This window comes from Rhinopithecus bieti, unplaced genomic scaffold (assembly GCF_001698545.2).
Source record: "Rhinopithecus bieti isolate Rb0 unplaced genomic scaffold, ASM169854v2 scaffold_7648, whole genome shotgun sequence".
Lineage (NCBI taxonomy): Eukaryota > Metazoa > Chordata > Mammalia > Primates > Cercopithecidae > Rhinopithecus > Rhinopithecus bieti.
The window spans coordinates 314341-328331 of record NW_016805609.1 but is presented as its reverse complement, the minus strand read 5'-3'; the positions used below and the strand labels follow the sequence as shown (position 1 = coordinate 328331).

At 46.2% G+C, this 13991-nt stretch overlaps 1 protein-coding gene across 5 annotated transcripts in view; it reads right to left on the bottom strand.

Moving 5' to 3' along the window:
* FXN (frataxin) overlaps positions 1 to 13991 on the bottom strand; it is a 70470-nt gene that overhangs the window by 34121 nt on the left and 22358 nt on the right. For 2 of the 5 annotated variants that reach the window (XM_017873049.1, XM_017873051.1), the window contains exon 4: positions 2775 to 2872. In XM_017873049.1, coding sequence (XP_017728538.1) covers positions 2775 to 2872 — 98 coding nt within the window. Of the gene's footprint in view, positions 1 to 90; positions 730 to 2766; positions 2873 to 13991 lie in introns of those variants that run through there. The other 3 variants (XM_017873048.1, XM_017873047.1, XM_017873050.1) reach the window with 3 other exon arrangements.

Genomic DNA, 13991 nt, shown 5'->3' with positions numbered 1-13991 from the left:
TGCTGGGATTACAGGCTTGAGCCACCGCGCCCGGCCTCACCCTACTTTTCAAATCAGACTCAAGGATGATCTTCACTGTTGATAATTTTATTTATTTATTTATTTATTTATTTATTTATTTATTTATTTTTTCTGAGGCTTTGTTATTGACACAACAGCTTCTGGAAATCTTTTCCACAGAGAGGATGGGGGCTTCTTTGGCCAAGTTGGGCAGAAGCAGGCTCCAATGGCTCGGCAGCCACTGTCCGGGCCACATCATGTCCACAACCTCTTACTCCTCTTCAGAGGTTTCTCCAGACATTACCGTGTGTCTGGTCATGCCATTTACCACAGGTATAAAAACAATGACAACGGCCCGAAGCTGCGGGATCCTCCCACGGAATCCTCTGCCTTTGCAGGCACAGCTACACGGCGCTCCTGTGCTCCAGCCTGCTCCTTCCAAGACAGGAGCGGGACGTCCAGGGTCCTGCTCCCCCAGACCCCGCAGTCTGTGTGGGCAGCAGGCCGGGAGTGGTGAGAGCCGCCCTGGTAGTGAGGGCCTGGAGCGGGACGGCTGTGTTAGGCAGCGTCCTGGCCTCCAGCGAGTGACTGGCTTCTGTCCCCCGCTGGGAGCTGCCATCTTGCCGCCACTTCCCACAGAGGCACTGAGAGCTTGTCGTCAGGAAACGCTTCTCTGCCTCCCTTCCCCCGACTCCTAAGCGGCGGTGGCCTCTCTGGATCTGCCGGAAACTGGGCGCAGGAAGGGGAGGGGCCTGAGGTGGACCCGGAGCCTGTGATCTCTGGGTGTGGCCTTCTCCGGCCGAGGCACTTCTTCAGCCTCACCCTGCCCCCCCCACCATATATATATACACACATATATATGTATATATATACACACACACACACATATATGTATATATACACACACATATATATGTGTGTGTATATATAATTTTTTTGGAGGAAGATGGTATCTGTGACAGTAAATAGCTTGCTCAGCAGATCTTTCCAAATTCCCATATTTCTGAACACAGCTAGGGTAAGAGCCTATTGCTGGACAGTGTGTCCAAATACGATATGGAAGTTTTCAGTCTCCAGATATGGGGGAAATTCTTTTGCAGTAGGTGCCTGCCCGATATTTACAAAGCCAGTGATCCCCAGAAGTGATCGCTGGACTGAGCTGATCCACTTTGTTCCCCCCGGAGATGGATAAGAACACACAGGCTCAAGCATGGCCAGGGTCAGGAAGAGTGACTGAGGCCACAGAAGCTAACTGGCCCACAGAGGTTAAAATCCTCCAACCTCCACACTAACTGGGTCTAAAAACCAATATGAGTTGTGAATTAGGGCCTTCCTAGAATGACAGTGATTTCTAGTGCTGTTTTTGTTGAACTCTAGCACACTTCCTGGATGAGAGTGTGGGGAAAGGAAACATAACACTATTTATTCTGAACAAAGCATTAGAGATCACAGAATGATAAATGGTATAATATTAATTGCCTAAAAATGATGTCAATGTTAGGGGGTAGAGTAAGGTTATAATTTTTTAAAAATGCAAATACCATTAGTCTTTCAAAGAATTCTATGCTGGTTTTATCTAGCCCTTTCCCAATTCATAGTCAACATGCTCTCTTTGGAAGTGCTAATGAATGACTGGATCTGAGAGCTTTTTGTGGGCATTTCTCTTTTACTTTCTTACAACCACTTCAACAGCAGCCAGGCTGCTGAGGGATGAGCGACATCTCTCACTGCATGTTCTCAGGCTTTCAGATGCTATGCAGGCTGCATTGTGTCTCCAACACAATCTTTTATTCCTCTACATTGAAAGCACATCAATGGAAAAGGCAGGAAGGATTAAATGCCCTAGAACAGCAATATAAAACACTCTGCCACCTCCACAGGATACACAACCCCATCCTGCAAAGGGAATTCAAATAACCCTTTACCTGAGAGGCTCAAAACAAGTAGAGGTCAAACTTTAACTTGCTTTGAAGACAAAGTGCAACTTGTTCAAATGCTACAAGGTCAAAAGTAGCTTTTTTAAAAGTCAGGGCAATGATTTAATAGAGGAAAACTGTCTAGGCTGAATTTGGAAAAGTTATAAGCTATTCACTTCAGATCTTCTTAATATCCTGATGCCTGCTTACAGTATCCAAATTGTCAGCAGGGAGAAGTTATATAACTAGAGTAAGTTTTTCTACTGAGAATGAGACAGGCTGCAAAATATCAGGAAAGACTCAATTATAAGGATACTAACATAAGACGGTGACTTGTTTTTTGGGGGGGGAGAGGCGACAGGGTCTGGCCCTGTTGCCCAGGCTGGAGTGCAGTGGTGCGATCTTGGCTCACTGCAACCTCCACCTCCTGGGCTCACGCTGAGGCTCAACCTCAGCCTTTCAAGTAGTTGCGACTATAGGCGTGTGCCACCACACCTGGCTAACTTTTGTATTTTTAGTACAGGCGGGGTTTTGTGGCATTGCCCAGGCTTGTCTCAAACTCCTGAGCTCAAGTGATCCACACTCTTGGCCTCCCATAGTGCTGGGATTACAGGTGTGAGCCACTGCACCCAGCCGTGACTTTCATTTTTCTTTTCTTTACAGAGCCAGGGACTCACTATGTCGCCCAGGTTGGTTCTGAACTGTCCTTAAGTGATCCTCCTACTTCAGCCTCTCAAAGTGTTGGGATTACAGGCGTGAGCCACCGTGCTCAGCTGACATTTCTTAAATGGTCCACAATGTTGCATTTCGGAAGTCTTTAAGAATTACAGATGTTGACTTCTGAACATACCTACATACCTGGATGGAGAAGATAACCAGATTTGCTTGTTTGGCGTCTGCTTGTTGATCACGTAGGTTCCTAGATCTCCACCCAGTTTAACAGTTAAGACACCACTCTAGGGGATTAAGTGGAAAAAAGCATGAAGAAATCAAAACAAGAAAAAGTTAGCACTTTGTCATCATTGCTTCATGTTTTATCTCAACACTTTGCATTTCTATAAGTACACAAAATACACCATAAAGAAATGTCTTTAATTTAGTATTTAGAAATAGGAGTTTGTGTAGGAAGAGCTTTGCTTTCAGAATCAGAATAGGATTAATCATAATGATGTTGTATCTCATAAAGCTTTGCCTGTTCCCTGTGAGGTCTGCAAGGAGAGAACGGTGATGAAGCTCGGAGAGTTAAGTGATCTGTCTGAGGTCTTGGTGCTGGCATCTGGGATTCCTGGTTTGTTGCCCTCAGCCATCAACCAGAACATACTAGAGGACATAAAAAATGCAGACTCTAACTCTATTAGAGTACCACGTCAGCCCAAACATCAGACATGACAAGTCTATCACAGAAGAAGTAAAAGCAAGGAGAGGAAGTACGCAAACCATCTGTTTTGCTTGTTTTAGAAGAGCATTAGCTTCAGCTCTGTTGGTAGAAGGCAGAAACTCCAGATAAAGTTTATTTCCAGACCCTTCTCATGCATCTAACAAGCTTCTCAGATACTCCTCCAAGGCTTTATTTTTCTCTAAAGAGCCTTGAATTCTTCAAAAGACTGGTTGGTCCATCTTTGAACAATAAATGCTCATTTAAATTTCAAAACACTCCTTCAACAAAAGAGTCCTTTACTTCTAAAGCCTGTGGTCTCTTTAAAATGGGTGAGATATGAAAGAAACAGCTACAGGGCTCAGTTCCCTGCATTGGAACTCGTAAGCAAGAGGGAGCCTGCTGTTCCCCATCTTGTGCATGACTTGCAGAGATACACAGCAGCAGCCTTTTTCTGTGCATTCTAGAGCCTCCATCCAATCGAGAGGCACTGAATGATTCTTACAACACACTTTTGCAAATACAGAGAGCTATTTAGGCCAGGCGTGGCTCATGCCAGCACTTTGGAAGGCCGAGGCAGGCAGACCACTTGAGCCCAGGAGTTCCAGACAGGCCCAGGCAACATGGCAAAACCCTGTCTCTACTAAAAATGCAAAAATTAGCCAAGTGTGGTGGCATGCGCCTGTGGTCCCAGCTACTTGGGAAGCTGAAGTGGGAGGATCGCCTGAGCCCAGGAGGTTGAGGCTGCAGTGAGCTGAGATCACACCACTATACTCCAGACTGGGTGACAGAGTGAGACCCTGTCTCAAAAGCAAAGCAAAACAAAACAAAAAACCCAAAAAACAAAGAGCTATTGAAATTCCAGAGGGTAGTAACAATAATAATATAACTGACAGCAGTGAGACAAGGGGCACTACTGGGTTATTTTTTTAAATAACATCTTTTTCTGATTCAAAAACAAATGCATAGAAATGATGGAGATGTCAGTAATGCAGACACTGATAAAAATATTAACCACTATTTACTCAGTTCCTACTGTGCCAGGCTTGGTGTTTGGCACTTTGTGTAAATTGTTTCCAACTTGACTACAATTCTTGGAGGTAGGATTCATTATTCTGGTTTCACAGATGAGGAAAACAGAGGTTCATAGTAAAGAGTACTTAGTAATTGGCAGAGCTAATCTTAAATCTAGGTCTGTGTGGGTCCAAAGACACTGTTCTTTCTATAACATGAAGCATTCTCTCAATCCCATTAATCAGAGATAAAAGATATTCACTCTCAGGTATTAGCTGCCCGTTTTTGTTTGTTTGTTTTTACAACAGGATCTTGCTTTGTTGCTTAGGCTGCAGCAGTGGCAGGATCGTGGCTCGCTGCAGCCTCAAACCCCTACCCTCAAGTGATCCTCTTCCCCAGTCCCTGCCTCCGGAGAGCTGGGACTACAAGTACCACACCTGTCTAATTTTAACATTTTTCTTTTGTAGAGATGAGGTCTCGCTATATTGACCAGGCTGGTTTCAAACTTCTGGCCTCAAGTGATCCTCCCACCTCGGCCTCCCAAAGTGCTGGGATTATGTTACAGGTGTGAGCTACTGCACTCGGCCCCATTTTTTTTTCTTTTATTTTACTATAGTAAAAAACACATAATGCTAAATTTATCATATTAACCATTTTAAGTGTACAGTACAATAAACCATATTCACACTGCTGGGCAGCATAACTCTAGATCTTTTCATCTTGTAACACTGAAACTCTATGCCCATTAGATACTAATTTCCCCATCCCATAGCCCTTAGTAACCACCTGTCTACTTTCTGTTTCTATGATTTTGACTTACCTTTTTTAAAATTGAAAATAAAAATTATACATTTATGGTGATGTTTCTATGATTTTTGACTACTTTTGACTACTTTATGAGTGGAATCATAAGTATTTGTCCTTTTATGACTTGGCTGCCAGTTTTTGAAAGCATTTTTTTAAAAGGACTAGGATTATACCATACATAAGTTTGTTTTAAAACATTTTTTTTTCCGAAACCCATTTTACTGTTTTGGTATGACTATATTTCATTTATTTAAAAGTTTCTTAAACCTGAGGCCACGTGTGGTGACTCATGCTTGTAATCCTGGCACTTTGGGAGGCCAAAGTGGGAGGATCGCTTGGGCACAGGAGTTCACGACCGGACTGGGCAACATGGTAAAACCTTGTTTTTACAAAAAATTACAAATTTGCTGGGTGTGGTGGTGCGCACCTATAGTCACAGCTACTTGGTAGGCTGAGGTGGGAGAATCACTTGAGCCTCAGAGATTGAGGCTGCAATAACTGGTGATCATGCCACCACACCTCAGCCTGGGTGACACAGGGACTTTGTCTCAAAAACAAATAAATAAAAGTTCCTTAAGACTGTACAATTCAGGAGTTTTTAGTATTTCACAAAGTGTGCAAACATCACCACTATTTAATTCCAGGCTGTTTCCATTGCCCCAAAAAGAAACCCTGCACCCATTAATACTCTCTATTTCCCACTCATCCCATACACAGAGTTTTAGAAATGATTTTTCCATGAGATAACAGGCTCAAAGAATCAACACACAATCATTGGTAATCTGTCCTCTTTGTGGCCCTTAAATGCTCCAATTGTGTGTTGCACCCTATACTCGGGGGGCACCATCCAGCAGAAAGGGCAGAGGACTGAGTAAAAGATGCGAGTTCCAGGTCTGGTCTCCACTGAAGAGCGGTGCCTGTCTCCCATGTCGTCTCTCCTGCCTTCTTTGAGGACTCAGGGCAAGAACTAGAGGCTGATACATATTCAAGGTCTCTGCACTTGCGTCCATCACCACAATGCCTCAGCACACAGCAAATCAGGGGGTGCACATGCAACCACTGAAGCCAAAATAGACTCTTTCCTATTAGAATTGGAAATCTTTTGAGTGACTCCAGGCATCAGGCCACTCTTTTGCAAAAGGCATATTAATAAACAAATGTGAGAGCCCTTCTAGCTCCACACCTCTCAAACTATTTTCGCCCCGTCACCTTCTCTGCAGTCCACTTCCTCCCTCCCCACATGAGGTCTGCTCATCTCTACCCTGATACCACTCTGTGGGTCCCACTGCCTTGTGGTGCTTCCTGTCTGCATTCACAGCTGCCTGTCTGCTTGCTTGTCCCCTGACCTCCATTACTTTAAGCACCTTGGCAGCAGGAGATTTGTCTTTTCATGCTAGCATCTGCAGGTCTAGCACCTTCATTCCTCCTGCAAAAAGGACATTTGTGGATGAATGACCAACTGGTCAAACAGTGAATGAGCGGATGATGACCAGGTAGTGTGATACCATCTGCCCAAGTTAGGACAAGGTTACCCAGGGCAGAAAACCCCAATGCTTAACTTCCTCCCACCAGTCTGTTCACTGTAATTAGATGTTTTCCCCCATAGATCTTGAAACTATTTTAGAAGGAAAGTGGTGGCAGGAAAGAAACTAGTTCAGCAGAAATTCTTAATGCTTTTGGAACTGACTCCAAATAGACCAGGTAAAGAGGGCTTTCTCTTTATCATTATTATTCCTTAGACAATCTGAGTTTATTTTGGGAGTGTGCATGCCCTTAAGTGCAGAAGGAATAGTCAAAATATGTAGCAGTTTCTGAGACACAGGCACCAGCCAATCAGCAGACAGTGGCCACAGCTGGTGAGTCTTACTGACTCTTCCTAGTCAAGATCAGCCCTACTCATGTATGAGCCAAAATAGCAATTACTGTTGTCACCAGTTCACCTGTAGAAACAGACACATATAAGATGGCATGTTTAATCTGGAGACTTCACATACATATGACCTCCTTCATTTCTAAAGTAGATACCAACTTGCTAGGATGTGTTTTTTACCTATGTTATTTTAATTGATCCTCATATAAACCTGAAGAGCGGAGGTTAATGTCACTAATTTCATAGCTGAGGAACTTGTGGCTCACAAAAGTTAGAAATTCATTTAAGGACTTTTGGAAAGAAAATACAAATCCAGGATGCTAAGCCAGATTCTTTGTCTCCATATCCAATAAGATGGTGCCTCACTGGGCCGGGAGCAGTGATCTGGGCCTGCAATGCCAGCACTTTGGGGGGCCGAGGCAGTTGGATCGCTTGAGGTCAAGAGTTCAAGACCAGCCAGGCCAACATGGTGAAATGCTGAAACCCCATTTCTGCTAAAAATACAAAAAAAATTAGCTGGACATAGTGGCGTGCGCCTGTAATTTCAGCTACTTGGGAGGCTGAGGCAGGAGAATCCCTTGAGCCCAGGAGGTGGTGGTTGCAGTGAGCTGAGATCGTGCCACTGCACTCCAGCCTGGGCAACAGAGTGAGACTCTGTCTCAAAAAAAAAAAAAAAAAAAAAAAAAAAAAGGATGCTGCCTCTGAGCAGGGGTTTTTAACTTGGGATTAAGTGGTCTCAGGGGGCTGCAAACACTTACAGCTTGAAGCTGAAATGGTACTCCTGAGTGTGCTAAATGAAGTGTAGCCTAAAACTGCCTCCTTACATATTTTAAGGTTGGATCTAAGGGCTTCTCTGTACATAGTGAACTGTAATCTACTCTTCTACCAATCACTGAGTTTTGGCTAATCAAAGGCGGCCAACTGTTCAAACCATGTTTAAGGCAAACACCAAGCTGTAACCAATCCGGCTGTTTCTGTACCTCACTTTTATTTTCTGTTTGTCACTTTCCTTTTTCTGTGCATAAATCCTAAATCCTCTCCAACCACGTGGCGCACTATGGAGTCTCTCTGAACCTGTTCTGGTTGCAGCCTTCCCAATTTGTGAATCATTCTTTGCTCAATAAAACTCTGTGAAATTTAATGTGTTTAAAGTTTTTTTTTTTTTTTTTTTTTTTTAACAGGTGAGTATGGAAGTTTTCTTGGGAGAGGGACGGGAGCAGTCATCAGATTCTTAGAGGGAGGTCCTGATCCAAAAAAGATGAAGAACCCTCAGCTCTAAGACAGTAATATGCTGACACCTTAGTGAATAAAGAATATGTCAACAAGCAAATCCTCATTAAAATATCTAAGAGGCCAGGACTCCACCTGGGAAAAAAAGGAGGGCAGTTTGGAGGTAACTTCGGATAGTGTGATGACTCTAACAGTCTCTAGGCAGATTTTGCTAGGTCAAGTGCAGTAGACTCCACAGCTGCCTAGTGACACGAGGTGCTTTCAGCTCTGGTGCAGTGTCTTCTGTAATGACCAGTGCCAGTACGAGGTGAAGCCTGGGGCCAGACATTGGCATCCACCTATTACATGGACCACTTGATCAGATGACACACCAGTTAAGAAGCCACTTAAGTCTCCCCTCCACAGGGAGAAAAGAGAAGAACAGATGTCTTCTTGGGTGTATCTGGATTACTGCTTTCATTTGTCTACTTGGCCAGTAGTAAGTTGGTAAAAGGTGTATAAATGCTGAGAGGCATCAATGAAAGCATGTTTTGGAAAAGTCTCATTTACATAGTGAATCAATATTTATGAAGTCCCTACTATGTACTTGGCACTGTTCCAGACACTGGGATCACAATGAGAGGTAACAATGTGCTAGCAGCCCTCACTCAGCGCCTTCCTGGCCTCCGCGTCCACTCTGGCAGTGCTTGAGGAGCCCTTCAGTCCGTCACGGTATGGTGGGAGTCCCTCTCTGGGCTGGCTGAGGTCGGAGCCGCCTCCCTCTGCTTGTGGGGAGGTGTGGAGGGAGAGGCGCAGGTGGGAACCCAGGCTGCACGCCCGCTCAAGGGCCAGTGCGAGTTCTGGTGGGCGCAGGCTCAGGCTCAGGGGCCCACACACTGAGTGGCCTGGCCTGTGGTGCCGCTGACCCAGAGCAGTGAGGGGCTTAGCACCTGGGCCAGCAGCTACAGAGGTTGCGTGGTTCCCCAGCAGTGCTGGCCCGCCAGTGCTGCACTCAAATTCTCACAGGGCCTTAGCTGCCTCCCTGCGGAGCAGGGCTCCGGACCTGCAGCCCGCCATGTCTGCGCTCCCCACCTAAGGTGGACTCCCGCACCTCCCGAGCCTCCCCTAGGGGCGCTGCCCCACTCCCGCCCCTGCTCCGTGGTGCTGGGTCCCATCCACAGCCTAAGGTCTGAGGAGTGCAGGCGCAGCTGGGGACTGGCAGGCAGCTCTGCCTGCAGCCCCAGTGCAGGATCCACTAGGTGAAGCCAGCTGGGCTCCTGAGCCAGATGGGGACTTGGAGAACTTTTATATCTAGCTGGAGGATTTTATGTGCACCAATCAGCACTCTGTGTCTAGCTCAAGGTTTGTAAACACACCAATCAGTACTCTGTGTCTAGCTCAAGGTTTGTAAATACACCAATTGNTTTTTTTTTTTTTTTTTTTTTTTTTAACAGGTGAGTATGGAAGTTTTTCTTGGGAGAGGGACGGGAGCAGTCATCAGATTCTTAGAGGGAGGTCCTGATCCAAAAAAGATGAAGAACCCTCAGCTCTAAGACAGTAATATGCTGACACCTTAGTGAATAAAGAATATGTCAACAAGCAAATCCTCATTAAAATATCTAAGAGGCCAGGACTCCACCTGGGAAAAAAAGGAGGGCAGTTTGGAGGTAACTTCGGATAGTGTGATGACTCTAACAGTCTCTAGGCAGATTTTGCTAGGTCAAGTGCAGTAGACTCCACAGCTGCCTAGTGACACGAGGTGCTTTCAGCTCTGGTGCAGTGTCTTCTGTAATGACCAGTGCCAGTACGAGGTGAAGCCTGGGGCCAGACATTGGCATCCACCTATTACATGGACCACTTGATCAGATGACACACCAGTTAAGAAGCCACTTAAGTCTCCCCCTCCACAGGGAGAAAAGAGAAGAACAGATGTCTTCTTGGGTGTATCTGGATTACTGCTTTCATTTGTCTACTTGGCCAGTAGTAAGTTGGTAAAAGGTGTATAAATGCTGAGAGGCATCAATGAAAGCATGTTTTGGAAAAGTCTCATTTACATAGTGAATCAATATTTATGAAGTCCCTACTATGTACTTGGCACTGTTCCAGACACTGGGATCACAATGAGAGGTAACAATGTGCTAGCAGCCCTCACTCAGCGCCTTCCTGGCCTCCGCGTCCACTCTGGCAGTGCTTGAGGAGCCCTTCAGTCCGTCACGGTATGGTGGGAGTCCCTCTCTGGGCTGGCTGAGGTCGGAGCCGCCTCCCTCTGCTTGTGGGGAGGTGTGGAGGGAGAGGCGCAGGTGGGAACCCAGGCTGCACGCCCGCTCAAGGGCCAGTGCGAGTTCTGGTGGGCGCAGGCTCAGGCTCAGGGGGCCCACACACTGAGTGGCCTGGCCTGTGGTGCCGCTGACCCAGAGCAGTGAGGGGCTTAGCACCTGGGCCAGCAGCTACAGAGGTTGCGTGGTTCCCCAGCAGTGCTGGCCCGCCAGTGCTGCACTCAAATTCTCACAGGGCCTTAGCTGCCTCCCTGCGGAGCAGGGCTCCGGACCTGCAGCCCGCCATGTCTGCGCTCCCCCACCTAAGGTGGACTCCCGCACCTCCCGAGCCTCCCCTAGGGGCGCTGCCCCCACTCCCGCCCCCTGCTCCGTGGTGCTGGGTCCCATCCACAGCCTAAGGTCTGAGGAGTGCAGGCGCAGCTGGGGACTGGCAGGCAGCTCTGCCTGCAGCCCCAGTGCAGGATCCACTAGGTGAAGCCAGCTGGGCTCCTGAGCCAGATGGGGACTTGGAGAACTTTTATATCTAGCTGGAGGATTTTATGTGCACCAATCAGCACTCTGTGTCTAGCTCAAGGTTTGTAAACACACCAATCAGTACTCTGTGTCTAGCTCAAGGTTTGTAAATACACCAATTGGTACTCTGTATCTAGCTGACTCTGTGTCTAGCTAACCTAGTGGGGACTTGGAGAACTTTTCTGTCTAGCACTCTGTGTCTAGCTCAAGGATTGTAAACGCACCAATGAGCACTCTGTGTCTAGCTCAGGGTTTGTAAATACACCAATCAGTACTCTGTGTCTAGCTCAAGGATTATAAACACACCCATCAGCACTCTGTCAAAACGGACCAATCAGCTCTCTGTAAATTGGACCAATTGGCAGGATGTGGGTGGGGTCAGACAAGGAAATAAAAGCAGGCTGCCTGAGCCAGCCAGCAGCAACCCGCTGGGGTCCCCTTCCACACTGTGGAAGCTTTGTTCTTTCGCTCTTTGCAATAAATCTTGCTGCTGTTCACTCTTTGGGTCCACACTGCCTTTGTGAGCTGTAACACTCACCGCAAAGGTCTGCAACTTCACTTCTAAAGTCAATGAGACCACGAACCCACCAGGAAGAACAAACAACTCCAGACGCGCTGCCTTTAAGAGCTGTAACACCACCAAGGTCTGCAGCTTCCCTCCTGACAGTGAGACCACGAACCCACCAGAAGGAAGAAGCTCCAGACACATCTGAACGCCTGAAGGAACAAACTCTGGACACACCATCTTTAAGAACTGTAACACTCACCGCGAGGGTCCGCGGCTTCATTCTTGAAGTCAGTGAGACCAAGAACCCACCAATTCCGGACACAAAAGAATGGACAGCATCCCTGCTGTCAAGGAGCTCAGTCTATTATAAGTGGTAGCTGACATGTAAATAGACAATTATAACACAGAGGGATCAGTGCTCCACAGAGTCATCCTCAGAGTGCTGGGCAAGGGAGAAAGGAAGGACCATGTCTGCTTAGAGTATCTAGGAAAGCTTCACAAAGGAGGTAACTTCCAGCTATACCTCAGGGGAGGAAAAGACTGCCCTCCCACAAAGCTCAAGTAATATTAATATCAAACATGAAATACATAAATTAGCACCTGAAGGACTCTAATCAGGAATTCACACTCTAGGGTACAGAGTTAGCATTTCAATGTAGTTAATCATAAGTCCAAACTATAGATGGCAGCCACTATATATCTTTAGCTTTCTAAATCTACACTTAAGCATTTGCTAATTAGTAAATGATTTGTTAGAAATAATTTTACCCTTGAGTGATACTCAAAGCATATGAATTGGCTAGAAAAATATAGGCATCTCTTCCTTGGAAAGAATAGGTTACAGAATCTGGAAAGCCTATCAGCCTAACATTATCTTCAGAGAGACACTCTCAGGGCAGGAATCAGGAAGGTTCTGTGACCCACTACTGAGAGCAGAAGGTTTTGTCACCTGGTTCAAATTGATTCAATGATGTGAGAAATAAAATTCTAAGCTCCCAACTGACTCAACAAACCATCTCTTGGCCAAGGGGAGCCCAGAGATACCGTAAAAAAATTTAGGTTTTGGCCATGATGGGAAAGGAATTTCAACAGGCCTTGTTCTACTCCCTCCCTCCCTAACTGCCATCAGTTTCTTTTCCCGCTAAGGGCTAAACAGAAACTAGCCCTTCAAAAGACTAACTTGAGGCCATGTGTGGTGGCTCAGGCCTGTAATCCCAGCACTTTGGAGCTGCCTGTAATCCCAGCACTTTGGGAGGCCGAAGCAGGTGGATTACCTGAGGTCAGGAGTTCAAGACTAGCCTGTACAACAACAGGGTGAAACCCTGTCTCTACTAAAAATATAAAAAAATTAGCCGGGCGTGGTGGCAGGCACCTGTAGTCCCAGCTGCTCAGGAGGCTGAGACAAGAGAATCGCTTGAGCCCAGGAGGCGGAGGTTGCGGTGAGCCAAGATCCCGCCACTACACTCCAGCCTAGGCTACAGAGCTACAGAGCGAGACTCTGTCTCAAAAAAAAAAAAAAAAAAAAAAAAAAGACTCACTTCACCACTGGTATCAACCAATCATCTAATTCTGCTCTTCCCTTTTAGTGGTTTCAGCACAACTGACTAGCATTCCTTCCTGATAACCACTGACCACAGAGTGGTCTGAGACAGGGTCTTGCCCAGTCACCCTGGTTGGAGAACAGTGGTGCAATCATGGCTCACAGCTGCCTCGAACTCCCAGGCTTAAGTGATCCTCCTGCCTCAGCCTACCAAATAGCTAGGTCTACATAGATATGCAGTCTCATTTTGTTGCCCTGTAATAAATTTCAATGTTAAGTTTCTGCCTTAAGGTGAACATGGGAGACATGCTGCATACACGTTAGCTTACTCTGCATGCGTGTACCATCTCTTTGTGAATATTCATGGATCCTCCCATAATCTGTTGAATATGTATGCTTAGCTACGCCTCTCAGCATAAATTCATGCTCCCTTTGCCCGTTCTTGTGGAAGTGCTTGTTTTTCAGTTATGGCCAGAGGCTCTGCTTCCTGCCTACAGGTAGTGGGGACCCTCTTTAGAAATAGTCCTCCTTTCTAAATTTATAGATTTGTGGCTGGGCGTGGTGGCACACACCTGTAATCCTGGTGCTTTGGGAGGCTGAGTTGAGAGAATAGCTTGAGGTCAGGAGTTTGAGACCAGCCTGGGAAACATAGCGAGACCCATAAATAAAATAAAATAATTAGCCAGGTATGGTGGCATGTGCCTGTAGTCCCAGCTACTAGGGAGGTTCAGGTGGGAGGATCACTTGAGCCCAGAAGTTTGAGGCTGCAGTGAGCTATGACTGTACCACTGAACTCCAGCCTGGGTGACAGAGTGAGGCCCTGTCTCTAAAAATAATAATAATAAATTTTTAAAAATCAGGTCTAGAAAGCAAAACTATAACTTTAAAATGTGTTTTTGCAAATTAACCACTCCTTTGGAGATTTTCCAAATGCAAGGAGGTTCCTCCCTAACCTGGCCTTTC